General features: G+C 42.2%; 1 protein-coding gene across 1 annotated transcript; it reads right to left on the bottom strand.

The window, feature by feature from the left end:
* Positions 1–4,865: 4,865 nt before the first annotated feature.
* LOC141791253 (uncharacterized) lies at positions 4,866–11,923 on the bottom strand. The gene is made up of 5 exons (XM_074671533.1): positions 11,798–11,923; positions 8,006–8,344; positions 5,861–5,920; positions 5,501–5,638; positions 4,866–4,886 (listed from the first exon to the last, which is right to left on the bottom strand). Exons 1-5 carry the CDS (start codon positions 11,921–11,923, stop codon positions 4,866–4,868), a joined length of 684 nt encoding a protein of 227 aa, XP_074527634.1.
* Between the last annotated feature and the right edge of the window lie 15,386 nt (positions 11,924–27,309).

Here is a 27,309-nt window from a genome sequence, read left to right as displayed (position 1 = left end):
GTGAGTCTCTTTTCTGAGATATCTTGTATTTCTCTTCCTCCATGAGGTTATTTTGTGTCTGGATGTCAGCTCTCATGAGTTCCAAGTCCAATTTTTCCTTGGCCAAGACGTCATTCCCTTTAGTCAGATTCTCTTTCTCCTTCCTCAGCTCGGCCTTGAGTTTATCAAGATCCTGTTCGTCAGCCTCCAGCTTCAGCTGTAATTGTTTCATTGTTTTCATTGGGTCGTCCTCTGTCTCGTCTTGTTCAGAGCTTATTTTCTGCCTTTCAGTGGAAAGCAATTCTCTTTCCCTCTCCAGATCCATCTTCAGCTGATTAAGTTGTTTTCTCTCGGTCCTGATGATGGTCATGTCAGATTCCACTTCCTCTTTCTGCTTGGTGAGGTTGTTCTTGAGGGCTTCCAGTTCTTTTCTGTCCATGTCAAGCTGAAGGGATGTCTCTTGATTCCTGGCTTTGTCTGTGTTAATCTGTTCTTTGTCTTTGTGGAGCTGAAGGGTCATCTCTTGAATCTTGGCTTCCTTTGTGTCAATCTCATCCAAGAGTTGGCTTACTTGTTCTTTCTCTTTGTGGAGTTCTGCCTTTGTCGTTTCCAGTGAGTCTCTTTCCTGAGATATCTTGTATTTCTCTTCCTCCATGAGGTTATTTTGTGTCTGGATGTCAGCTCTCATGAGTTCCAAGTCCAATTTTTCCTTGGCCAAGACATCATTCCCTTGAGCCAGATTCTCTTTCTCCTTCCTCAGCTCGGCCTTGAGTTTATCAAGATCCTGTTCGTCAGCCTCCAGCTTCAGCTGTAATTGTTTCATTGTTTTCATTGGGTCGTCCTCTGTCTCGTCTTGTTCAGAGCTTATTTTCTGCCTTTCAGTGGAAAGCAATTCTCTTTCCCTCTCCAGATCCATCTTCAGCTGATTAAGTTGTTTTCTCTCGGTCCTGATGATGGTCATGTCAGATTTCACTTCCTCTTTCTGCTTGGTGAGGTTGTTCTTGAGGGCTTCCAGTTCTTTTCTGTCCATGTCAAGCTGAAGGGATGTCTCTTGATTCCTGCCTTTGTCTGTGTTTATCTGTTCTTTGTCTTTGTGGAGCTGAAGGGTCATCTCTTGAATCTTGGCTTCCTTTGTGTCAATCTCATCCAAGAGTTGGCTTACTTGTTCTTTCTCTTTGTGGAGTTCTGCCTTTGTCGTTTCCAGTGAGTCTCTTTCCTGAGATATCTTGTATTTCTCTTCCTCCATGAGGTTATTTTGTGTCTGGATGTCAGCTCTCATGAGTTCCAAGTCCAATTTTTCCTTGGCCAAGACGTCATTCCCTTGAGCCAGATTCTCTTTCTCCTTCCTCAGCTCGGCCTTGAGTTTATCAAGATCCTTTTCGTCAGCCTCCAGCTTCAGCTGTAATTGTTTCATTGTTTTCATTGGGTCGTCCTCTGTCTCGTCTTGTTCAGAGCTTATTTTCTGCCTTTCAGTGGAAAGCAATTCTCTTTCCCTCTCCAGAACCCATTTCAGCTGATTAAGTTGTTTTCTCTCGGTCCTGATGATGGTCATGTCAGATTCCACTTCCTCTTTCTGCTTGGTGAGGTTGTTCTTGAGGGCTTCCAGTTCTTTTCTGTCCATGTCAAGCTGAAGGGATGTCTCTTGATTCCTGCCTTTGTCTGTGTTTATCTGTTCTTTGTCTTTGTGGAGCTGAAGGGTCATCTCTTGAATCTTGGCTTCCTTTGTGTCAATCTCATCCAAGAGTTGGCTTACTTGTTCTTTCTCTTTGTGGAGTTCTGCCTTTGTCGTTTCCAGTGAGTCTCTTTCCTGAGATATCTTGTATTTCTCTTCCTCCATGAGGTTATTTTGTGTCTGGATGTCAGCTCTCATGAGTTCCAAGTCCAATTTTTCCTTGGCCAAGACGTCATTCCCTTGAGCCAGATCATGCAGAAGGTTTTGGAGCTGAGCTTCTTTGAGCTCTTGTTCTTGATGTTTTAGGGAGATTTGGTTCATGCTGTCTTCCAGTTCTTTTCTGTCCATGTCAAGCTGAAGGGATGTCTCTTGATTCCTGGCTTCGTCTGTGTTTATCTGTTCTTTGTCTTTGTGGAGCTGAAGGGTCATCTCTTGAATCTTGGCTTCCTTTGTGTCAATCTCATCCAAGAGTTGGCTTACTTGTTCTTTCTCTTTGTGGAGTTCTGCCTTTGTCGTTTCCAGTGAGTCTCTTTCCTGAGATATCTTGTATTTCTCTTCCTCCATGAGGTTATTTTGTGTCCGGATGTCAGATCTCATGAGTTCCAAGTCCAATTTTTCCTTGGCCAAGACGTCATTCCCTTGAGCCAGATCATGCAGAAGGTTTTGGAGCTGAGCTTCTTTGAGCTCTTGTTCTTGATGTTTTAGGGAGATTTGGTTCATGCTGTCTTCCAGTTCTTTTCTGTCCATGTCAAGCTGAAGGGATGTCTCTTGATTCCTGGCTTTGTCTGTGTTAATCTGTTCTTTGTCTTTTTGGAGCTGAAGGGTCATCTCTTGAATCTTGGCTTCCTTTGTGTCAATCTCATCCAAGAGTTGGCTTACTTGTTCTTTCTCTTTGTGGAGTTCTGCCTTTGTCGTTTCCAGTGAGTCTCTTTTCTGAGATATCTTGTATTTCTCTTCCTCCATGAGGTTATTTTGTGTCTGGATGTCAGCTCTCATGAGTTCCAAGTCCAATTTTTCCTTGGCCAAGACGTCATTCCCTTGAGCCAGATCATGCAGAAGGTTTTGGAGCTGAGCTTCTTTGAGCTCTTGTTCTTGATGTTTTAGGGAGATTTGGTTCATGCTGTCTTCCAGTTCTTTTCTGTCCATGTCAAGCTGAAGGGATGTCTCTTGATTCCTGGCTTTGTCTGTGTTAATCTGTTCTTTGTCTTTGTGGAGCTGAAGGGTCATCTCTTGAATCTTGGCTTCCTTTGTGTCAATCTCATCCAAGAGTTGGCTTACTTGTTCTTTCTCTTTGTGGAGTTCTGCCTTTGTCGTTTCCAGTGAGTCTCTTTCCTGAGATATCTTGTATTTCTCTTCCTCCATGAGGTTATTTTGTGTCTGGATGTCAGATCTCATGAGTTCCAAGTCCAATTTTTCCTTGGCCAAGAAGTCATTCCCTTGAGCCAGATCATGCAGAAGGTTTTGGAGCTGAGTTTCTTTGAGCTCTTGTTCTTGATGTTTTAGGGAGATTTGGTTCATGCTGTCTACCAGTTCTTTTCTGTCCATGTCAAGCTGAAGGGATGTCTCTTGATTCCTGGCTTTGTCTGTGTTAATCTGTTCTTTGTCTTTGTGGAGCTGAAGGGTCATCTCTTGAATCTTGGCTTCCTTTGTGTCAATCTCATCCAAGAGTTGGCTTACTTGTTCTTTCTCTTTGTGGAGTTCTGCCTTTGTCGTTTCCAGTGAGTCTCTTTTCTGAGATATCTTGTATTTCTCTTCCTCCATGAGGTTATTTTGTGTCTGGATGTCAGCTCTCATGAGTTCCAAGTCCAATTTTTCCTTGGCCAAGACATCATTCCCTTGAGCCAGATTCTCTTTCTCCTTCCTCAGCTCGGCCTTGAGTTTATCAAGATCCTGTTCGTCAGCCTCCAGCTTCAGCTGTAATTGTTTCATTGTTTTCATTGGGTCGTCCTCTGTCTCGTCTTGTTCAGAGCTTATTTTCTGCCTTTCAGTGGAAAGCAATTCTCTTTCCCTCTCCAGATCCATCTTCAGCTGATTAAGTTGTTTTCTCTCGGTCCTGATGATGGTCATGTCAGATTCCACTTCCTCTTTCTGCTTGGTGAGGTTGTTCTTGAGGGCTTCCAGTTCTTTTCTGTCCATGTCAAGCTGAAGGGATGTCTCTTGATTCCTGCCTTTGTCTGTGTTTATCTGTTCTTTGTCTTTGTGGAGCTGAAGGGTCATCTCTTGAATCTTGGCTTCCTTTGTGTCAATCTCATCCAAGAGTTGGCTTACTTGTTCTTTCTCTTTGTGGAGTTCTGCCTTTGTCGTTTCCAGTGAGTCTCTTTCCTGAGATATCTTGTATTTCTCTTCCTCCATGAGGTTATTTTGTGTCTGGATGTCAGCTCTCATGAGTTCCAAGTCCAATTTTTCCTTGGCCAAGACATCATTCCCTTGAGCCAGATTCTCTTTCTCCTTCCTCAGCTCGGCCTTGAGTTTATCAAGATCCTGTTCGTCAGCCTCCAGCTTCAGCTGTAATTGTTTCATTGTTTTCATTGGGTCGTCCTCTGTCTCGTCTTGTTCAGAGCTTATTTTCTGCCTTTCAGTGGAAAGCAATTCTCTTTCCCTCTCCAGATCCATCTTCAGCTGATTAAGTTGTTTTCTCTCGGTCCTGATGATGGTCATGTCAGATTTCACTTCCTCTTTCTGCTTGGTGAGGTTGTTCTTGAGGGCTTCCAGTTCTTTTCTGTCCATGTCAAGCTGAAGGGATGTCTCTTGATTCCTGCCTTTGTCTGTGTTTATCTGTTCTTTGTCTTTGTGGAGCTGAAGGGTCATCTCTTGAATCTTGGCTTCCTTTGTGTCAATCTCATCCAAGAGTTGGCTTACTTGTTCTTTCTCTTTGTGGAGTTCTGCCTTTGTCGTTTCCAGTGAGTCTCTTTCCTGAGATATCTTGTATTTCTCTTCCTCCATGAGGTTATTTTGTGTCTGGATGTCAGCTCTCATGAGTTCCAAGTCCAATTTTTCCTTGGCCAAGACGTCATTCCCTTGAGCCAGATTCTCTTTCTCCTTCCTCAGCTCGGCCTTGAGTTTATCAAGATCCTGTTCGTCAGCCTCCAGCTTCAGCTGTAATTGTTTCATTGTTTTCATTGGGTCGTCCTCTGTCTCGTCTTGTTCAGAGCTTATTTTCTGCCTTTCAGTGGAAAGCAATTCTCTTTCCCTCTCCAGTTCCATCTTCAGCTGATTAAGTTGTTTTCTCTCGGTCCTGATGATGGTCATGTCAGATTCCACTTCCTCTTTCTGCTTGGTGAGGTTGTTCTTGAGGGCTTCCAGTTCTTTTCTGTCCATGTCAAGCTGAAGGGATGTCTCTTGATTCCTGCCTTTGTCTGTGTTAATCTGTTCTTTGTCTTTGTGGAGCTGAAGGGTCATCTCTTGAATCTTGGCTTCCTTTGTGTCAATCTCATCCAAGAGTTGGCTTACTTGTTCTTTCTCTTTGTGGAGTTCTGCCTTTGTCGTTTCCAGTGAGTCTCTTTCCTGAGATATCTTGTATTTCTCTTCCTCCATGAGGTTATTTTGTGTCTGGATGTCAGCTCTCATGAGTTCCAAGTCCAATTTTTCCTTGGCCAAGACGTCATTCCCTTGAGCCAGATCATGCAGAAGGTTTTGGAGCTGAGCTTCTTTGAGCTCTTGTTCTTGATGTTTTAGGGAGATTTGGTTCATGCTGTCTTCCAGTTCTTTTCTGTCCATGTCAAGCTGAAGGGATGTCTCTTGATTCCTGGCTTCGTCTGTGTTTATCTGTTCTTTGTCTTTGTGGAGCTGAAGGGTCATCTCTTGAATCTTGGCTTCCTTTGTGTCAATCTCATCCAAGAGTTGGCTTACTTGTTCTTTCTCTTTGTGGAGTTCTGCCTTTGTCGTTTCCAGTGAGTCTCTTTCCTGAGATATCTTGTATTTCTCTTCCTCCATGAGGTTATTTTGTGTCCGGATGTCAGATCTCATGAGTTCCAAGTCCAATTTTTCCTTGGCCAAGACGTCATTCCCTTGAGCCAGATCATGCAGAAGGTTTTGGAGCTGAGCTTCTTTGAGCTCTTGTTCTTGATGTTTTAGGGAGATTTGGTTCATGCTGTCTTCCAGTTCTTTTCTGTCCATGTCAAGCTGAAGGGATGTCTCTTGATTCCTGCCTTTGTCTGTGTTAATCTGTTCTTTGTCTTTTTGGAGCTGAAGGGTCATCTCTTTAATCTTGGCTTCCTTTGTGTCAATCTCATCCAAGAGTTGGCTTACTTGTTCTTTCTCTTTGTGGAGTTCTGCCTTTGTCGTTTCCAGTGAGTCTCTTTCCTGAGATATCTTGTATTTCTCTTCCTCCATGAGGTTATTTTGTGTCTGGATGTCAGCTCTCATGAGTTCCAAGTCCAATTTTTCCTTGGCCAAGACGTCATTCCCTTGAGCCAGATTCTCTTTCTCCTTCCTCAGCTCGGCCTTGAGTTTATCAAGATCCTGTTCGTCAGCCTCCAGCTTCAGCTGTAATTGTTTCATTGTTTTCATTGGGTCGTCCTCTGTCTCGTCTTGTTCAGAGCTTATTTTCTGCCTTTCAGTGGAAAGCAATTCTCTTTCCCTCTCCAGATCCATCTTCAGCTGATTAAGTTGTTTTCTCTCGGTCCTGATGATGGTCATGTCAGATTCCACTTCCTCTTTCTGCTTGGTGAGGTTGTTCTTGAGGGCTTCCAGTTCTTTTCTGTCCATGTCAAGCTGAAGGGATGTCTCTTGATTCCTGGCTTTGTCTGTGTTAATCTGTTCTTTGTCTTTGTGGAGCTGAAGGGTCATCTCTTGAATCTTGGCTTCCTTTGTGTCAATCTCATCCAAGAGTTGGCTTACTTGTTCTTTCTCTTTGTGGAGTTCTGCCTTTGTCGTTTCCAGTGAGTCTCTTTCCTGAGATATCTTGTATTTCTCTTCCTCCATGAGGTTATTTTGTGTCTGGATGTCAGCTCTCATGAGTTCCAAGTCCAATTTTTCCTTGGCCAAGACGTCATTCCCTTGAGCCAGATCATGCAGAAGGTTTTGGAGCTGAGCTTCTTTGAGCTCTTGTTCTTGATGTTTTAGGGAGATTTGGTTCATGCTGTCTTCCAGTTCTTTTCTGTCCATGTCAAGCTGAAGGGATGTCTCTTGATTCCTGGCTTTGTCTGTGTTAATCTGTTCTTTGTCTTTGTGGAGCTGAAGGGTCATCTCTTGAATCTTGGCTTCCTTTGTGTCAATCTCATCCAAGAGTTGGCTTACTTGTTCTTTCTCTTTGTGGAGTTCTGCCTTTGTCGTTTCCAGTGAGTCTCTTTCCTGAGATATCTTGTATTTCTCTTCCTCCATGAGGTTATTTTGTGTCTGGATGTCAGCTCTCATGAGTTCCAAGTCCAATTTTTCCTTGGCCAAGACGTCATTCCCTTTAGTCAGATTCTCTTTCTCCTTCCTCAGCTCGGCCTTGAGTTTATCAAGATCCTGTTCGTCAGCCTCCAGCTTCAGCTGTAACTGTTTCATTGTTTTCATTGGGTCGTCCTCTGTCTCGTCTTGTTCAGAGCTTATTTTCTGCCTTTCAGTGGAAAGCAATTCTCTTTCCCTCTCCAGATCCATCTTCAGCTGATTAAGTTGTTTTCTCTCGGTCCTGATGATGGTCATGTCAGATTCCACTTCCTCTTTCTGCTTGGTGAGGTTGTTCTTGAGGGCTTCCAGTTCTTTTCTGTCCATGTCAAGCTGAAGGGATGTCTCTTGATTCCTGCCTTTGTCTGTGTTAATCTGTTCTTTGTCTTTGTGGATCTGAAGGGTCATCTCTTGAATCTTGGCTTCCTTTGTGTCAATCTCATCCAAGAGTTGGCTTACTTGTTCTTTCTCTTTGTGGAGTTCTGCCTTTGTTGTTTCCAGTGAGTCTCTTTCCTGAGATATCTTGTATTTCTCTTCCTCCATGAGGTTATTTTGTGTCTGGATGTCAGATCTCATGAGTTCCAAGTCCAATTTTTCCTTGGCCAAGAAGTCATTCCCTTGAGCCAGATCATGCAGAAGGTTTTGAAGCTGAGCTTCTTTGAGCTCTTGTTCTTGATGTTTTAGGGAGATTTGGTTCATGCTGTCTACCAGTTCTTTTCTGTCCATGTCAAGCTGAAGGGATGTCTCTTGATTCCTGGCTTTGTCTGTGTTAATCTGTCCTTTGTCTTTGTGGAGCTGAAGGGTCATCTCTTGAATCTTGGCTTCCTTTGTGTCAATCTCATCCAAGAGTTGGCTTACTTGTTCTTTCTCTTTGTGGAGTTCTGCCTTTGTCGTTTCCAGTGAGTCTCTTTCCTGAGATATCTTGTATTTCTCTTCCTCCATGAGGTTATTTTGTGTCTGGATGTCAGCTCTCATGAGTTCCAAGTCCAATTTTTCCTTGGCCAAGACGTCATTCCCTTGAGCCAGATTCTCTTTCTCCTTCCTCAGCTCGGCCTTGAGTTTATCAAGATCCTGTTCGTCAGCCTCCAGCTTCAGCTGTAATTGTTTCATTGTTTTCATTGGGTCGTCCTCTGTCTCGTCTTGTTCAGAGCTTATTTTCTGCCTTTCAGTGGAAAGCAATTCTCTTTCCCTCTCCAGATCCATCTTCAGCTGATTAAGTTGTTTTCTCTCGGTCCTGATGATGGTCATGTCAGATTCCACTTCCTCTTTCTGCTTGGTGAGGTTGTTCTTGAGGTCTTCCAGTTCTTTTCTGTCCATGTCAAGCTGAAGGGATGTCTCTTGATTCCTGGCTTTGTCTGTGTTAATCTGTTCTTTGTCTTTGTGGAGCTGAAGGGTCATCTCTTGAATCTTGGCTTCCTTTGTGTCAATCTCATCCAAGAGTTGGCTTACTTGTTCTTTCTCTTTGTGGAGTTCTGCCTTTGTCGTTTCCAGTGAGTCTCTTTCCTGAGATATCGTGTATTTCTCTTCCTCCATGAGGTTATTTTGTGTCTGGATGTCAGCTCTCATGAGTTCCAAGTCCAATTTTTCCTTGGCCAAGACGTCATTCCCTTTAGTCAGATTCTCTTTCTCCTTCCTCAGCTCGGCCTTGAGTTTATCAAGATCCTGTTCGTCAGCCTCCAGCTTCAGCTGTAATTGTTTCATTGTTTTCATTGGGTCGTCCTCTGTCTCGTCTTGTTCAGAGCTTATTTTCTGCCTTTCAGTGGAAAGCAATTCTCTTTCCCTCTCCAGATCCATCTTCAGCTGATTAAGTTGTTTTCTCTCGGTCCTGATGATGGTCATGTCAGATTCCACTTCCTCTTTCTGCTTGGTGAGGTTGTTCTTGAGGGCTTCCAGTTCTTTTCTGTCCATGTCAAGCTGAAGGGATGTCTCTTGATTCCTGCCTTTGTCTGTGTTAATCTGTTCTTTGTCTTTGTGGAGCTGAAGGGTCATCTCTTGAATCTTGGCTTCCTTTGTGTCAATCTCATCCAAGAGTTGGCTTACTTGTTCTTTCTCTGTGTGGAGTTCTGCCTTTGTCGTTTCCAGTGAGTCTCTTTCCTGAGATATCTTGTATTTCTCTTCCTCCATGAGGTTATTTTGTGTCTGGATGTCAGCTCTCATGAGTTCCAAGTCCAATTTTTCCTTGGCCAAGACGTCATTCCCTTGAGCCAGATCATGCAGAAGGTTTTGGAGCTGAGCTTCTTTGAGCTCTTGTTCTTGATGTTTTAGGGAGATTTGGTTCATGCTGTCTTCCAGTTCTTTTCTGTCCATGTCAAGCTGAAGGGATGTCTCTTGATTCCTGGCTTTGTCTGTGTTAATCTGTTCTTTGTCTTTGTGGAGCTGAAGGGTCATCTCTTGAATCTTGGCTTCCTTTGTGTCAATCTCATCCAAGAGTTGGCTTACTTGTTCTTTCTCTTTGTGGAGTTCTGCCTTTGTCGTTTCCAGTGAGTCTCTTTCCTGAGATATCTTGTATTTCTCTTCCTCCATGAGGTTATTTTGTGTCTGGATGTCAGCTCTCATGAGTTCCAAGTCCAATTTTTCCTTGGCCAAGACGTCATTCCCTTGAGCCAGATCATGCAGAAGGTTTTGGAGCTGAGCTTCTTTGAGCTCTTGTTCTTGATGTTTTAGGGAGATTTGGTTCATGCTGTCTTCCAGTTCTTTTCTGTCCATGTCAAGCTGAAGGGATGTCTCTTGATTCCTGGCTTTGTCTGTGTTAATCTGTTCTTTGTCTTTGTGGAGCTGAAGGGTCATCTCTTGAATCTTGGCTTCCTTTGTGTCAATCTCATCCAAGAGTTGGCTTACTTGTTCTTTCTCTTTGTGGAGTTCTGCCTTTGTCGTTTCCAGTGAGTCTCTTTCCTGAGATATCTTGTATTTCTCTTCCTCCATGAGGTTATTTTGTGTCTGGATGTCAGCTCTCATGAGTTCCAAGTCCAATTTTTCCTTGGCCAAGACGTCATTCCCTTTAGTCAGATTCTCTTTCTCCTTCCTAAGCTCGGCCTTGAGTTTATCAAGATCCTGTTCGTCAGCCTCCAGCTTCAGCTGTAACTGTTTCATTGTTTTCATTGGGTCGTCCTCTGTCTCGTCTTGTTCAGAGCTTATTTTCTGCCTTTCAGTGGAAAGCAATTCTCTTTCCCTCTCCAGATCCATCTTCAGCTGATTAAGTTGTTTTCTCTCGGTCCTGATGATGGTCATGTCAGATTCCACTTCCTCTTTCTGCTTGGTGAGGTTGTTCTTGAGGGCTTCCAGTTCTTTTCTGTCCATGTCAAGCTGAAGGGATGTCTCTTGATTCCTGCCTTTGTCTGTGTTAATCTGTTCTTTGTCTTTGTGGATCTGAAGGGTCATCTCTTGAATCTTGGCTTCCTTTGTGTCAATCTCATCCAAGAGTTGGCTTACTTGTTCTTTCTCTTTGTGGAGTTCTGCCTTTGTCGTTTCCAGTGAGTCTCTTTCCTGAGATATCTTGTATTTCTCTTCCTCCATGAGGTTATTTTGTGTCTGGATGTCAGCTCTCATGAGTTCCAAGTCCAATTTTTCCTTGGCCAAGACGTCATTCCCTTTAGTCAGATTCTCTTTCTCCTTCCTCAGCTCGGCCTTGAGTTTATCAAGATCCTGTTCGTCAGCCTCCAGCTTCAGCTGTAATTGTTTCATTGTTTTCATTGGGTCGTCCTCTGTCTCGTCTTGTTCAGAGCTTATTTTCTGCCTTTCAGTGGAAAGCAATTCTCTTTCCCTCTCCAGATCCATCTTCAGCTGATTAAGTTGTTTTCTCTCGGTCCTGATGATGGTCATGTCAGATTCCACTTCCTCTTTCTGCTTGGTGAGGTTGTTCTTGAGGGCTTCCAGTTCTTTTCTGTCCATGTCAAGCTGAAGGGATGTCTCTTGATTCCTGCCTTTGTCTGTGTTAATCTGTTCTTTGTCTTTGTGGATCTGAAGGGTCATCTCTTGAATCTTGGCTTCCTTTGTGTCAATCTCATCCAAGAGTTGGCTTACTTGTTCTTTCTCTTTGTGGAGTTCTGCCTTTGTCGTTTCCAGTGAGTCTCTTTCCTGAGATATCTTGTATTTCTCTTCCTCCATGAGGTTATTTTGTGTCTGGATGTCAGCTCTCATGAGTTCCAAGTCCAATTTTTCCTTGGCCAAGAAGTCATTCCCTTGAGCCAGATCATGCAGAAGGTTTTGGAGCTGAGCTTCTTTGAGCTCCTGTTCTTGATGTTTTAGGGAGATTTGGTTCATGCTGTCTACCAGTTCTTTTCTGTCCATGTCAAGCTGAAGGGATGTCTCTTGATTCCTGGCTTTGTCTGTGTTAATCTGTTCTTTGTCTTTGTGGAGCTGAAGGGTCATCTCTTGAATCTTGGCTTCCTTTGTGTCAATCTCATCCAAGAGTTGGCTTACTTGTTCTTTCTCTTTGTGGAGTTCTGCCTTTGTCGTTTCCAGTGAGTCTCTTTCCTGAGATATCTTGTATTTCTCTTCCTCCATGAGGTTATTTTGTGTCTGGATGTCAGCTCTCATGAGATCCAAGTCCAATTTTTCCTTGGCCAAGAAGTCATTCCCTTGAGCCAGATCATGCAGAAGGTTTTGGAGCTGAGCTTCTTTGAGCTCTTGTTCTTGATGTTTTCGGGAGATTTGGTTCATGCTGTCTACCAGTTCTTTTCTGTCCATGTCAAGCTGAAGGGATGTCTCTTGATTCCTGGCTTTGTCTGTGTTAATCTGTTCTTTGTCTTTGTGGAGCTGAAGGGTCATCTCTTGAATCTTGGCTTCCTTTGTGTCAATCTCATCCAAGAGTTGGCTTACTTGTTCTTTCTCTTTGTGGAGTTCTGCCTTTGTCGTTTCCAGTGAGTCTCTTTCCTGAGATATCTTGTATTTCTCTTCCTCCATGAGGTTATTTTGTGTCTGGATGTCAGCTCTCATGAGTTCCAAGTCCAATTTTTCCTTGGCCAAGACGTCATTCCCTTGAGCCAGATCATGCAGAAGGTTTTGGAGCTGAGCTTCTTTGAGCTCTTGTTCTTGATGTTTTAGGGAGAATTGGTTCATGCTGTCTACCAGTTCTTTTCTGTCCATGTCAAGCTGAAGGGATGTCTCTTGATTCCTGGCTTTGTCTGTGTTAATCTGTTCTTTGTCTTTTTGGAGCTGAAGGGTCATCTCTTGAATCTTGGCTTCCTTTGTGTCAATCTCATCCAAGAGTTGGCTTACTTGTTCTTTCTCTTTGTGGAGTTCTGCCTTTGTCGTTTCCAGTGAGTCTCTTTCCTGAGATATCTTGTATTTCTCTTCCTCCATGAGGTTATTTTGTGTCTGGATGTCAGATCTCATGAGTTCCAAGTCCAATTTTTCCTTGGCCAAGAAGTCATTCCCTTGAGCCAGATCATGCAGAAGGTTTTGGAGCTGAGTTTCTTTGAGCTCTTGTTCTTGATGTTTTAGGGAGATTTGGTTCATGCTGTCTACCAGTTCTTTTCTGTCCATGTCAAGCTGAAGGGATGTCTCTTGATTCCTGGCTTTGTCTGTGTTAATCTGTTCTTTGTCTTTGTGGAGCTGAAGGGTCATCTCTTGAATCTTGGCTTCCTTTGTGTCAATCTCATCCAAGAGTTGGCTTACTTGTTCTTTCTCTTTGTGGAGTTCTGCCTTTGTCGTTTCCAGTGAGTCTCTTTTCTGAGATATCTTGTATTTCTCTTCCTCCATGAGGTTATTTTGTGTCTGGATGTCAGCTCTCATGAGTTCCAAGTCCAATTTTTCCTTGGCCAAGACGTCATTCCCTTGAGCCAGATTCTCTTTCTCCTTCCTCAGCTCGGCCTTGAGTTTATCAAGATCCTGTTCGTCAGCCTCCAGCTTCAGCTGTAATTGTTTCATTGTTTTCATTGGGTCGTCCTCTGTCTCGTCTTGTTCAGAGCTTATTTTCTGCCTTTCAGTGGAAAGCAATTCTCTTTCCCTCTCCAGATCCATCTTCAGCTGATTAAGTTGTTTTCTCTCGGTCCTGATGATGGTCATGTCAGATTCCACTTCCTCTTTCTGCTTGGTGAGGTTGTTCTTGAGGGCTTCCAGTTCTTTTCTGTCCATGTCAAGCTGAAGGGATGTCTCTTGATTCCTGCCTTTGTCTGTGTTTATCTGTTCTTTGTCTTTGTGGAGCTGAAGGGTCATCTCTTGAATCTTGGCTTCCTTTGTGTCAATCTCATCCAAGAGTTGGCTTACTTGTTCTTTCTCTTTGTGGAGTTCTGCCTTTGTCGTTTCCAGTGAGTCTCTTTTCTGAGATATCTTGTATTTCTCTTCCTCCATGAGGTTATTTTGTGTCTGGATGTCAGCTCTCATGAGTTCCAAGTCCAATTTTTCCTTGGCCAAGACGTCATTCCCTTTAGTCAGATTCTCTTTCTCCTTCCTCAGCTCGGCCTTGAGTTTATCAAGATCCTGTTCGTCAGCCTCCAGCTTCAGCTGTAATTGTTTCATTGTTTTCATTGGGTCGTCCTCTGTCTCGTCTTGTTCAGAGCTTATTTTCTGCCTTTCAGTGGAAAGCAATTCTCTTTCCCTCTCCAGATCCATCTTCAGCTGATTAAGTTGTTTTCTCTCGGTCCTGATGATGGTCATGTCAGATTCCACTTCCTCTTTCTGCTTGGTGAGGTTGTTCTTGAGGGCTTCCAGTTCTTTTCTGTCCATGTCAAGCTGAAGGGATGTCTCTTGATTCCTGCCTTTGTCTGTGTTTATCTGTTCTTTGTCTTTGTGGAGCTGAAGGGTCATCTCTTGAATCTTGGCTTCCTTTGTGTCAATCTCATCCAAGAGTTGGCTTACTTGTTCTTTCTCTTTGTGGAGTTCTGCCTTTGTCGTTTCCAGTGAGTCTCTTTCCTGAGATATCTTGTATTTCTCTTCCTCCATGAGGTTATTTTGTGTCTGGATGTCAGCTCTCATGAGTTCCAAGTCCAATTTTTCCTTGGCCAAGACGTCATTCCCTTTAGTCAGATTCTCTTTCTCCTTCCTCAGCTCGGCCTTGAGTTTATCAAGATCCTGTTCGTCAGCCTCCAGCTTCAGCTGTAATTGTTTCATTGTTTTCATTGGGTCGTCCTCTGTCTCGTCTTGTTCAGAGCTTATTTTCTGCCTTTCAGTGGAAAGCAATTCTCTTTCCCTCTCCAGATCCATCTTCAGCTGATTAAGTTGTTTTCTCTCGGTCCTGATGATGGTCATGTCAGATTCCACTTCCTCTTTCTGCTTGGTGAGGTTGTTCTTGAGGGCTTCCAGTTCTTTTCTGTCCATGTCAAGCTGAAGGGATGTCTCTTGATTCCTGCCTTTGTCTGTGTTTATCTGTTCTTTGTCTTTGTGGAGCTGAAGGGTCATCTCTTGAATCTTGGCTTCCTTTGTGTCAATCTCATCCAAGAGTTGGCTTACTTGTTCTTTCTCTTTGTGGAGTTCTGCCTTTGTCGTTTCCAGTGAGTCTCTTTCCTGAGATATCTTGTATTTCTCTTCCTCCATGAGGTTATTTTGTGTCTGGATGTCAGCTCTCATGAGTTCCAAGTCCAATTTTTCCTTGGCCAAGACGTCATTCCCTTGAGCCAGATCATGCAGAAGTTTTTGGAGCTGAGCTTCTTTGAGCCCTTTTTCTTGATGTTTTAGGGAGATTTGGTTCATGCTGTCTACCAGTTCTTTTCTGTCCATGTCAAGCTGAAGGGATGTCTCTTGATTCCTGGCTTTGTCTGTGTTATTCTGTTCTTTGTCTTTTTGGAGCTGAAGGGTCATCTCTTGAATCTTGGCTTCCTTTGTGTCAATCTCATCCAAGAGTTGGCTTACTTGTTCTTTTTCTTTGTGGAGTTCTGCCTTTGTCGTTTCCAGTGAGTCTCTTTCCTGAGATATCTTGTATTTCTCTTCCTCCATGAGGTTATTTTGTGTCTGGATGTCAGATCTCATGAGTTCCAAGTCCAATTTTTCCTTGGCCAAGAAGTCATTCCCTTGAGCCAGATCATGCATAAGGTTTTGGAGCTGAGCTTCTTTGAGCTCTTGTTCTTGATGTTTTAGGTAGATTTGGTTCATGCTGTCTACCAGTTCTTTTCTGTCCATGTCAAGCTGAAGGGATGTTTCTTGATTCCTGGCTTTGTCTGTGTTAATCTGTTCTTTGTCTTTGTGGAGCTGAAGGGTCATCTCTTGAATCTTGGCTTCCTTTGTGTCAATCTCATCCAAGAGTTGGCTTACTTGTTCTTTCTCTTTGTGGAGTTCTGCCTTTGTCGTTTCCAGTGAGTCTCTTTCCTGAGATATCTTGTATTTCTCTTCCTTCATGAGGTTATTTTGTGTCTGGATGTCAGCTCTCATGAGTTCCAAGTCCAATTTTTCCTTGGCCAAGACGTCATTCCCTTTAGTCAGATTCTCTTTCTCCTTCCTCAGCTCGGCCTTGAGTTTATCAAGATCCTGTTCGTCAGCCTCCAGCTTCAGCTGTAATTGTTTCATTGTTTTCATTGGGTCATCCTCTGTCTCGTCTTGTTCAGAGCTTATTTTCTGCCTTTCAGTGGAAAGCAATTCTCTTTCCCTCTCCAGATCCATCTTCAGCTGATTAAGTTGTTTTCTCTCGGTCCTGATGATGGTCATGTCAGATTCCACTTCCTCTTTCTGCTTGGTGAGGTTGTTCTTGAGGGCTTCCAGTTCTTTTCTGTCCATGTCAAGCTGAAGGGATGTCTCTTGATTCCTGGCTTTGTCTGTGTTTATCTGTTCTTTGTCTTTGTGGAGCTGAAGGGTCATCTCTTGAATCTTGGCTTCCTTTGTGTCAATCTCATCCAAGAGTTGGCTTACTTGTTCTTTCTCTGTGTGGAGTTCTGCCTTTGTCGTTTCTAGTGAGTCTCTTTCCTGAGATATCTTGTATTTCTCTTCCTCCATGAGGTTATTTCCTGTCTGGATGTTAGCTCTCATGAGTTCCAAGTCCAATTTTTCCTTGGCCAAGACGTCATTCCCTTGAGCCAGATCATGCAGAAGGTTTTGGAGCTGAGCTTCTTTGAGCTCTTGTTCTTGATGTTTTAGGGAGATTTGGTTCATGCTGTCTACCAGTTCTTTTCTGTCCATGTCAAGCTGAAGGGATGTCTCTTGATTCCTGGCTTTGTCTGTGTTAATCTGTTCTTTGTCTTTGTGGAGCTGAAGGGTCATCTCTTGAATCTTGGCTTCCTTTGTGTCAATCTCATCCAAGAGTTGGCTTACTTGTTCTTTCTCTTTGTGGAGTTCTGCCTTTGTCGTTTCCAGTGAGTCTCTTTCCTGAGATATCTTGTATTTCTCTTCCTCCATGAGGTTATTTTGTGTCTGGATGTCAGCTCTCATGAGTTCCAAGTCCAATTTTTCCTTGGCCAAGAAGTCATTCCCTTGAGCCAGATCATGCATAAGGTTTTGGAGCTGAGCTTCTTTGAGCTCTTGTTCTTGATGTTTTAGGGAGAATTGGTTCATGCTGTCTACCAGTTCTTTTCTGTCCATGTCAAGCTGAAGGGATGTCTCTTGATTCCTGGCTTTGTCTGTGTTATTCTGTTCTTTGTCTTTTTGGAGCTGAAGGGTCATCTCTTGAATCTTGGCTTCCTTTGTGTCAATCTCATCCAAGAGTTGGCTTACTTGTTCTTTCTCTTTGTGGAGTTCTGCCTTTGTCGTTTCCAGTGAGTCTCTTTCCTGAGATATCTTGTATTTCTCTTCCTCCATGAGGTTATTTTGTGTCCGGATGTCAGATCTCATGAGTTCCAAGTCCAATTTTTCCTTGGCCAAGAAGTCATTCCCTTGAGCCAGATCATGCATAAGGTTTTGGAGCTGAGTTTCTTTGAGCTCTTGTTCTTGATGTTTTAGGTAGATTTGGTTCATGCTGTCTACCAGTTCTTTTCTGTCCATGTCAAGCTGAAGGGATGTCTCTTGATTCCTGGCTTTGTCTGTGTTAATCTGTTCTTTGTCTTTGTGGAGCTGAAGGGTCATCTCTTGAATCTTGGCTTCCTTTGTGTCAATCTCATCCAAGAGTTGGCTTACTTGTTCTTTCTCTGTGTGGAGTTCTGCCTTTGTCGTTTCCAGTGAGTCTCTTTCCTGAGATATCTTGTATTTCTCTTCCTCCATGAGGTTATTTTGTGTCCGGATGTCAGATCTCATGAGTTCCAAGTCCAATTTTTCCTTGGCCAAGAAGTCATTCCCTTGAGCCAGATCATGCAGAAGGTTTTGGAGCTGAGTTTCTTTGAGCTCTTGTTCTTGATGTTTTAGGGAGATTTGGTTCATGCTGTCTACCAGTTCTTTTCTGTCCATGTCAAGCTGAAGGGATGTCTCTTGATTCCTGGCTTTGTCTGTGTTAATCTGTTCTTTGTCTTTGTGGAGCTGAAGGGTCATCTCTTGAATCTTGGCTTCCTTTGTGTCAATCTCATCCAAGAGTTGGCTTACTTGTTCTTTCTCTTTGTGGAGTTCTGCCTTTGTCGTTTCCAGTGAGTCTCTTTCCTGAGATATCTTGTATTTCTCTTCCTCCATGAGGTTATTTTGTGTCTGGATGTCAGCTCTCATGAGTTCCAAGTCCAATTTTTCCTTGGCCAAGACGTCATTCCCTTTAGTCAGATTCTCTTTCTCCTTCCTCAGCTCGGCCTTGAGTTTATCAAGATCCTGTTCGTCAGCCTCCAGCTTCAGCTGTAATTGTTTCATTGTTTTCATTGGGTCATCCTCTGTCTCGTCTTGTTCAGAGCTTATTTTCTGCCTTTCAGTGGAAAGCAATTCTCTTTCCCTCTCCAGATCCATCTTCAGCTGATTAAGTTGTTTTCTCTCGGTCCTGATGATGGTCATGTCAGATTCCACTTCCTCTTTCTGCTTGGTGAGGTTGTTCTTGAGGGCTTCCAGTTCTTGTCTTGCTGCAAGAAGGCGTTGCTCAGTGTTGTCTAATTCCTCCTGTTGTGCTTGAAGCTGAGCTTCCTTGTGCTCTTGTTCTTGTTGTTTCAGAGATATAAGGCTCTTGCCATGCTTTGTTTGTTCTCTGTCTTTGTGGAGCTGAAGGGTCATCTCTTGAATCTTGGCTTCCTTTGTGTCAATCTCATCCAAGAGTTGGCTTACTTGTTCTTTTTCTTTGTGGAGTTCTGCCTTTGTCGTTTCCAGTGAGTCTCTTTCCTGAGATATCTTGTATTTCTCTTCCTCCATGAGGTTATTTTGTGTCTGGATGTCAGATCTCATGAGTTCCAAGTCCAATTTTTCCTTGGCCAAGAAGTCATTCCCTTGAGCCAGATCATGCAGAAGGTTTTGGAGCTGAGCTTCTTTGAGCTCTTGTTCTTGATGTTTTAGGGAGATTTGGTTCATGCTGTCTACCAGTTCTTTTCTGTCCATGTCAAGCTGAAGGGATGTTTCTTGATTCCTGGCTTTGTCTGTGTTAATCTGTTCTTTGTCTTTGTGGAGCTGAAGGGTCATCTCTTGAATCTTGGCTTCCTTTGTGTCAATCTCATCCAAGAGTTGGCTTACTTGTTCTTTCTCTGTGTGGAGTTCTGCCTTTGTCGTTTCCAGTGAGTCTCTTTCCTGAGATATCTTGTATTTCTCTTCCTCCATGAGGTTATTTTGTGTCTGGATGTCAGCTCTCATGAGTTCCAAGTCCAATTTTTCCTTGGCCAAGATGTCATTCCCTTGAGCCAGATCATGCAGAAGGTTTTGGAGCTGAGCTTCTTTGAGCTCTTGTTCTTGATGTTTTAGGGAGATTTGGTTCATGCTGTCTACCAGTTCTTTTCTGTCCATGTCAAGCTGAAGGGATGTTTCTTGATTCCTGGCTTTGTCTGTGTTAATCTGTTCTTTGTCTTTGTGGAGCTGAAGGGTCATCTCTTGAATCTTGGCTTCCTTTGTGTCAATCTCATCCAAGAGTTGGCTTACTTGTTCTTTCTCTTTGTGGAGTTCTGCCTTTGTCGTTTCCAGTGAGTCTCTTTCCTGAGATATCTTGTATTTCTCTTCCTCCATGAGGTTATTTTGTGTCTGGATGTCAGCTCTCATGAGTTCCAAGTCCAATTTTTCCTTGGCCAAGACGTCATTCCCTTTAACCAGATCCTCTTTTTCTGTAACACACTTTTCTTTCAAAATTTCTTGTTTTGGTTTCTCAATTTCTATGGTGATGGATTTTTCAAGTTGTTCTTTTGTAGTATCACTTCTGTCTTTTATTTTTAGTTTCTGATTTAAAATCTCAAGCTCATCCCTCTCTTTCTGAACCTTCTGCAGACATAAATCAATCTGTTTTTGCCTTTTGCGTGTGTCCCTTTTCAGTGCTCTCCTTTCTTCCTGTACATCAGCCCATATTTGCTGTGCCTTCTGCTCTTGACGATTTACTTTCCGGACCAATTTTTCATTTTGCTTTATTTTAATTTCAAGTTCAGACATAAGCACCTCCTTATCTCTTTTTTCCCTCTTTATTCTTTCTTCAGTCAGCGTTAGCTCCAGCTTTTTTGTCTGGATCTCTTTTTTTATTAGGACCATTTCATCCATCTCAGCTTTTGCTTCATCCCCTTGACGTTGTATTTCACTTTTCTTTTCTTGTTGGACTAAATCAGTGCTGTCATTGAAATGTGGGTCTTCCTCAGCCTTCCCTTTTTTCATTTGTCTCAGTTTAATTCCTGCTGGGCTCAAGTCTCCCCTCTTTCCCGATCTTTCTTCTATTCTCTTATATCCTATTTGTGTCTTGATGGTCCCTCCTGTCTGTGACTCCCTTTCTCTTGTATTTTCACTCGACCTACTTTTTCTTAGGAGTTTTCTCAATGCCTTTTCACTTTCTCTTCTCTTTGTTTCCAGTTCTGACTTCAGGATCTCCATTTCTCTAATTTCTCTTTTAATCATTTGCATTTTGTCATCGAGCTCCTGTTTCTGTTTCTCAATTCTTTCAAATGTTATGCTCATCTCATTGGACTCAGTGCCAGTGTTTTCTCTTCCAGTCCATTTTATTTCAACCTCTTGTCTCAATGTCTTTATTTTTCCATCATCCCCACTTTCAGAAGTTTTTGGCTCTTTGCTCACAGTTTGTGGTTCAATTTTTTCTGGGGAAGTTTTGATTTTTGGTGTGGGGACCACTGTTTCCTCTGTCCTTTCCATGACTTCTTTGTCCATTCTGTTTTTAGTCATGCTGCCTCTTTCTGTATATGCTTCAGCTCTCACATATTCCTTCATGTCTCCCTCTGGTCTCTCGATAATTCCTTCTGCTTGTTTTACATCATTGCTCTTCCCAACTTTTTGCACTTTGTCACTGGTTTCAAAATGGACCCTCAATGTTTTTTTTGTGTCTCTCCCTGTGGCGCCTTCTGCTCCATTTCCAGTTTCCCAAGCTGAGATTTCAATTGTCGGCCTTTGGCTTTGTAGGCTGTTTATTTCCATGATGAGCCTGTTAATGTTTTGAGTTTCCACCTCCATGTCTTTCATTGCAGACATTATTTGTTTCTTTATTGTCTTTTCTTGTTCCCTTAGTTTAGACAGTGCCTTTTCCACTTTGGCCTTGTCCTGCGTTTCTGTTCTTATCGCTGTCTCATAGTTCACTAATGTTTCTTCATAATTTTCTGCCTGCACAAAAACATTCAGCTGTTCAGATATCAGAGACTGTTGAAAAGTCATGTCATGTTTTGTGATTTCATCTCCTGCTTCTTTATCTTCTTGCACATTTTCGAAGGTTTGAACTTGGAGGGAGTCTCTCTGTGCTTCTGTCTGTGGTTCTTGGATTTCAAATGGATTCACCGTGAAACTCTTTTTTGTTGGGGATTCGTTCAGTATCCACTTTCTGACTTTATCTTTCATTGAAGTCAGCTTAACCTGAACCAAAAGAAAGAAAGACTTGTCAAGAAGCTTCCTCTTAATTTCAACTCAGATGCATTGGTGAAGAACTCCTACATCCTTGTGATATTATTTTTAATCAATATTTTACATCTCTTAACTACTGCCTAAAAACGTACAGTAAACTCATAGGCTGGTTTAATAAGTTGTTGTCGAAAGTGTGCAAATAAATTTGATAAGCCTCAAACATTAATCCATTGAAATATAGACCGAGCAGCCAAAACATCATGACCATTGACAGGCAAAGGTGTATAAAATTGGTTATCTCTTTAAAGTCATTGGATGGGTTATGTTAGGCAGCAAGTGAGCACTCTGTCCTTGAACTTGACATGTTTGAAGCACTAAGTATGGGCGAGTGTGAGGATGTTAATTTTGACAAGGATTAAATGTAATGTTAGATGACCAAGGCCCCGTTCACACAACAACATTTCACCCTCAAAAAATGGGTGCAAAAAATTTGCGATACAAATCTGTGTTTGAACGGAAGCACTGAGGGACTGAAAAGGCTGTAGTGTGCAAGCCAGGCCTGTAGTCGGTGAAATAATTGTCTCGTCCAGGAGCCCTCCACTGAAGCAGAGGTTAGGCTGATTATCTGGCATAGTGAATGTGTCTTTGCTGATTGCAGAAGTTACTGTTGTAACAACGTGCATGTAGACAAATTTCACTCTGGAGGCTGTTTTCAAAAGTTTCTGTTTTGGGTTGGCTAAAACACTGCTTCAGCGTAAGGGAAGTGGAATAGCAGCAATACAATTGGAAAACTGTTGTCAAGTAAACAACCCCTGGATCCGAACATCTCTTAAACTACAGCTCCATGGAAGGAAACCCTGTTACAGAGTCAAGGGTGGCCAAGGCTCACTGATATGTTTGAGGAGTGCAGCCTGACTTGTATGTTCTACTCCAATTAAAGAACTTCTGGAGCTCCAAGTGCCTAAAGAGTTGATACTGGGTCTCATACAAAGGTGTCAGAACACACAGTGTGTCAGGCAGGTGGTCTTGATGTTATGGCTGATCTGTGTATAATTGGCACTGGTGTTTGCTGTAATCTGTGGAAATTTTCTACCTCTAAGAATCCAGTAAAAGTTTCACCTTGTGTTACTGGGGTTGGAGAGTGACATTAAAAGGATAAGAGAGCAATAAACAAAGAACAAGAAGTTGCTGGTAATACAAAACTTGCAACTACCACTTTCCCAAGATGATTGAATTCCTTTGAATTTCAATGCATATTGCCCAGCCTCTCTTGCTGTTGTTCCGGTCGTATAAGATGCTTGATTGCATCAAAATTGGTCAAAACCCCTTGGTGCTGGTCATTAACTTTGACTAAAATGATCACTGCCAGGGCAAACTGGTGACACATCATATCCAATTAATCTACAGAACAACCGTCAGCGCATTTTTTTTCTGCTTGTTGACAGCACAGACTGTAAGGAAGAAGATGTAGCCTAAACATAAGCTTCCATTCTTCCATTCTTCCATTAGCTTTGAATTGGTAAATTAAGTAGCTTAAATGCTAGCATCCATTAGCATTATACTGTTAAACAATGGGATGCAAACTTTAGCTTTAATTAGCATCACACTGGTAAAATATGTGGCTTGAAGCTTAGCTCCCTTTCTTTAATTTGGAGTGTTGGGTAAAGAGTGATTCAAATATTGGGTTCCATTAGCATCATGTATGTAAACATTGTGGCTAAAACTTTAGCTTGCATGCTTCTACAAACATCAAATTAGTAAATAGTGTGGCTTAATTATTCCCTTTCATTGGCATCATACTGAAAAAATGTGGCTAAAACTTTGTCTTCTGTTAACATCATATTTTTTTGTTAAAGAGACTGTGAGGAGGCTCTGTTTTAATTATTCAATTTTAATTCAATTTTAATTCAATAACACATTTTGGCCCACACACACTGCTGTGAAAATGTGACTCTTAAAAGGCGTGTGTTCGTTCTATACATGAATGAAGATCAGATCTTCTTTTTAACCCCTAATTCAGTATGACTTTGCGTGCGCCCAAAAACCTTGGCGCTGCGCTGCCCGGCGTTCACACAGTATGTGTGAATTAGGGTAACACTACTTTTTCTTTGTTCAAGACAACTTTTTACAGGGTATTACTAAGGTGTTTATCAACAGTTATGTAGTGCTGTTTTTTGAAACGTGACAACAAGCAAACTTTGTACTGAGTTTAGTAGCCACCTATATGTAGTGCTATCAGCAGCCTGGTGCTTCAACATATCTGTAGGCTAACTTGACAACAAGGAAACTGTGTCAGTTTGTACAGTAGTGTCGTAGGCCGGCTATATTTAGTGCAGCTGGCAGCCCGGTGCTCTGAGACGTGTCTGTAACATGTAACATTAGTGAATCCTGGTTTTGTCCAGCCAGAGCTCATCTACCAAGCAGAGCTAACATAACCTCACTCTTCGTGTTATTGATAGACTCTCAAGTTTGAACAGACCACTGCAGATTAACTGCTGCATGTGGGCTGGAATGAACATTAGCACAAACAGTATAGCCCCTGTGTTAGCCTTTGGCTCGTGCTCTACCACTCTCCTTTTTATCTTTCTTCTGCCCTTCTGTCCTTTTTCTGTCTGACAGTTAGGCTCCAATGTCCACCATCACTACAAAATTAATTACAGAAATCTTTTACAGCTGAGAAAAACACAGATCTCTCTTCTCACAGCTAAACTTTGTCAGCCGATGTGGTGTTGTTATAGAGACTTTAATGTGCTGCAAATCCAATGAGGTCCTGCTTGACCCGATCGGGAAGCTAAGAAGTAGCATTTGGAAATATCCTATATTGGTGCTGATGATTTCATTTTAAAGTGTGGATTAAAATCATATATCCAGAAGATCGCTTAGAAAGTTCTCACAGTCCCTGTAATATGACTTAAAGTGTTAGCTTCTGTTAGCATCCCAATTTAGCTGCTGAACAACATGGATATTTTCATACCCTATTCTGTCTAGTATTCCTTACAAAGGCAGTGTGCAGGTGAGAGAAAATTTAGGTTTCCAGTCGCTACTAATTAATTTAAAAATGTTTTTTCAACATATTTATATCTTAGCTTGTAGCTTGTTTCACCCTGACAGAGTTGGATTAGACCTTACATGATGGGACTGAAATGTCTCTTTTCACAGTAGATATTTTCTAAAGCTACTACCAGACTTAGAGCTGGACTTTTGGAATAAACAAAAGACATACAGATGTATTAACCTCTCCTCTCTGCTATGAATCCAAACATTTCTTTAAAAAGATTTGCTTCACATTATGGAAGAAAAATCTAAAATGAACTCACCATTATTGTTTTGACTTCTGCCTTGTTCTTCTCCAGCTCACTCTGAGTTTTCTGCAGCTCCACCCAAGTGTTGTTCATCTCTGCTGCAGCTTTCTCAGTGCAGGCCTTTATGTCACTTATGGTCAGAATTTTAGACATTGCAAGTTCCAGTTGTTGTTGAATCTCCTCTTTTTGTTGATGAACTTTCATCTTCGTCATGTCTAACTCAAATAAGGCTTTTGTGATCCTCTCTTGCCGTTGATCAAGGTCTCGTTGCTTTTTCTTTACTCGTAGAGTCTTCCATTTCATTTGACGCTTTTCTTCTGAGGATGTCATCCCGCCTCGATCTGTGTCTTCTCCTGTTCCAGTCAGACTCGAGCTCTCTGCTTGAAGACAGACTTCCTGTGTGATCTCTTTGGTCATGCTGTCTTTCTGAAATGGACCTTTCTTGATTGGAGGTGCTTTTTCGGTTCTGTCTTCCTGTGTCTGTAGATCAGCTTCTTGCTCCATGGTCACCTCCAGCACCTGCTCAGATCTTCGCCCATCACTCTCCACTTGTCTTCCCTGCCTGCGTTGCTCTTCCTCTGATCTGCTGACCTCTTCCTTTCTCCTCCGGCTCAATCTGATCATTTTCACCAAGTCCCTTCTCTTGAATTCAATCTCACTTTTAATGATTTCCATCTCTCTGATCTCTTTCCTGTTCATTTGTAACACCTGTTCCAGCTGTTGTTTTTCCCTTTCTATACTCTCCCTCATACATTTCAGTTCAATCATCTCTGCTGCAGCCGTTGTGCTTTCTTCTTGCATTAGCTGTAGGGAGTCAGACTCTTTGGCAGCTAACTCCACCAGATCCCCTTCCTCCATCACCTCCCAAAGTTCATCGATGCTCTGCAGGATTCTGCAGAGGTTGATCTTTGCAGTTTCAAAGTTTCCTGTTGTTTTTTCTTGAGTGCCTTCAGGCCTCCAGGTTTTGGCTTCATACATTTCAACACCTGTGGTGTTAACCTTTCTTATTTGCTTCATCTTATTCAACATTTCATTCATTTTTTCTTTCATGTGTTTAATTTGTTCTTTGTGTTGTGAAATTTCTGTTTGGTTCCTCCTCAACTCTTCAGATGTGTACATCATGGTTTTCTCCATTTGCTCCATGGACAGCTTTGTATCAAGCATCATTTTTTTGTTTTTGGTCAGAAGATTGAAGACCCTCTCAGCCCTGAGCCTCTCTGTTATCTCTTGTAGACCTCCAGGCTCTTTGGATTCCTCTCTTTGTTTCTTGATGTGATGTGAAGTTTCAGGTCTTCGTTGCTCATCGCTGATGTCTCGAGCTCCTCTCTCCAAAAGTTCTCTCTCTTGACATATTTCAGCCTGGATTTTGACAGGACACTTTTTTTCTTGAGTCCCATAATTTCTTCTTTCTTCCAGTTCTTTATTGAAATGATCGATCTGTGTTCTGAGACTTTTAATCAATTCATTCTGCGTTTGTTTCTCAGCTTTCAGTCTGTCAATGTCTTTCTGCTGCTGTTCTGTCTTTGTTCTGAGGAGGAGGAGTTCACCCCTCTCCCTTCGATTCGCCTCCCAGAGTTGGTTGATCTCCTCTCGTGCCTGACATGTAAGCTCTCTTTGTCGTTTGATGATTTCTCTTTTGGCCTGTGGGTCCATTCTTGTTTTTATGCTGTCTAATTTCTTACTTCTTTCATTTTCCATCTCTGTTTTGTTTGGGTCATCCTGCTGTTCTGTTGTCTTCACACTGTTGGTCAAGAAAATAACAAATATGACCTGCAAGTCACAACTGCATGATGTTTTCTTAAAGGGATACTCCAGTCCTTTGAAATGTGGTTATATAAGTTTCACATCACTGGTAATTGGCAACGCAAAACAGACCTCAGTCAGTTCAGTCCTTTCATGAGAAACTGCTTTAAGCAACAACACACAAGCTAGGCAACAGTTCTCTGCAGATGGGTCATTGTATAAGTTAGATCAGAGATTCTCAAACTTTATTAGACCAAGGGCACCATTCAGGTGAGACATATTTTGACATTGATAAGCATAACACTAAGTCATTATGTACTATGTGGTACTTTGTAACAGAAGAATTAGGCTTCCATCATACTTTTTATGTAATTCATTTTGTTAACTTTTAGAAAATGTTTGCTCTGAGGTGTTTCTTGTTTCTCAGTTTTGTTCCATTTTTTTCCATTGTAGCGCACTTTGAAGTGGTAGTGTGTCACAATCATATCTGACTTGATCTCATGGAACAAAACTAAATTGAGCAGGAATATTGGAATAAATAACTGATTTTATTGGTGTAACAGATCCCAGTTTGTTGATATACTTCTCCAACCATTTTTAAATTATTCCACAGACCCCAAAGCTATGCTTCACAGACCCCACTTTAAGGATCACTGATTTAGATTGTGTAGAGATTCTGAGTCAAACAAATCTCAATTTAGGTTTATGCTGTGCTACTGAACTTTCTGAGCTATACTATCAAAGAGCATTTCTGTCTATTTGCTGGCATATAACCGTGCAGAGAACTGATGTTCAGGTCTGTGGGCTTTAAAGAGACAAAATTACAACTAAACTAAAAAAATGAGTGATTCTTACAGAGACAACTGCATTCTGTTTGCAAGGGACTCATGTAAACACTTCCATGAGCTCAAGTTTACAGAAGAACCAGTGTCTCAATGCACTGAAGAAGAAGAAGAGTCAACTGACTGGAGAGTCTGTGCTGAGATTCCAGAGTTACCTGGTGAAGCAGGTGTGTGAACTGTGAGCAAATGCCCTCAAAAATATACAACTACTTCCTGTTAGGAGTGAGACTTGGTATCAGCAGAACTTCTGGACCTTTGGCAATCAGTCTAAAACAGCAGCTGTCTGTCACGCTCCCCTACTAGAGTCCAGTGCTGCACTGAATGCTGTAGTTTAAAACAGACTTATTCAATATTTAGGAGTCAAATCAGAAAACCGGAATGAAAGTTTATCTTCAAAAGAGGTGTGCAGCTCTCGATAGGCCTCATTCACTAATAAATGCGTTGAAATATTCTGACTAAGTGAGTATACTAAACCACCCTCAGATTTATGACAAGTTCCAGCCAGCCAATTTTGTTTTGCCCACCTTGCGTACATGAACCAGAATACTTCTAGATTTATAGGCGAGTGTCTGCAACCTGCAATCAGCATACTACCATGCACCCACGCATATGTCATCAAACTGACTAAACTAAACTACTATATGTAAATGCACACTGCGTATTCAATTTAAGATTC

Source organism: Halichoeres trimaculatus, unplaced genomic scaffold (assembly GCF_033239565.1).
Source record: "Halichoeres trimaculatus isolate MK-OKI-2021-1 unplaced genomic scaffold, fHalTri1.1 fHalTri1_scaffold_6, whole genome shotgun sequence".
NCBI lineage: Eukaryota > Metazoa > Chordata > Actinopteri > Labriformes > Labridae > Halichoeres > Halichoeres trimaculatus.
The sequence above is the reverse complement of the archived record's forward strand: the minus strand, read 5'-3'. Positions and strand labels throughout refer to the sequence as shown.

What these genes read in the sequence shown, in the direction of transcription:
- LOC141791253 (XM_074671533.1), bottom strand. Translation starts at nt 11,923, where the DNA reads ATGGAGGAAGAGAAATACAAGATATCTCAGGAAAGAGACTCACTGGAA. An exon ending in TGGCCAAGGAAAAATTGGAC is followed by an intron (nt 5,921 to 8,005) that starts TTGGAACTCATG and finishes ACAAAGGCAGAA; the next exon opens with CTCCACAAAGAGAAAGAACA. An exon ending in AGATTGACACAAAGGAAGCC is followed by an intron (nt 5,639 to 5,860) that starts AAGATTAAAGAG and finishes GTCTTGGCCAAG; the next exon opens with GAAAAATTGGACTTGGAACT.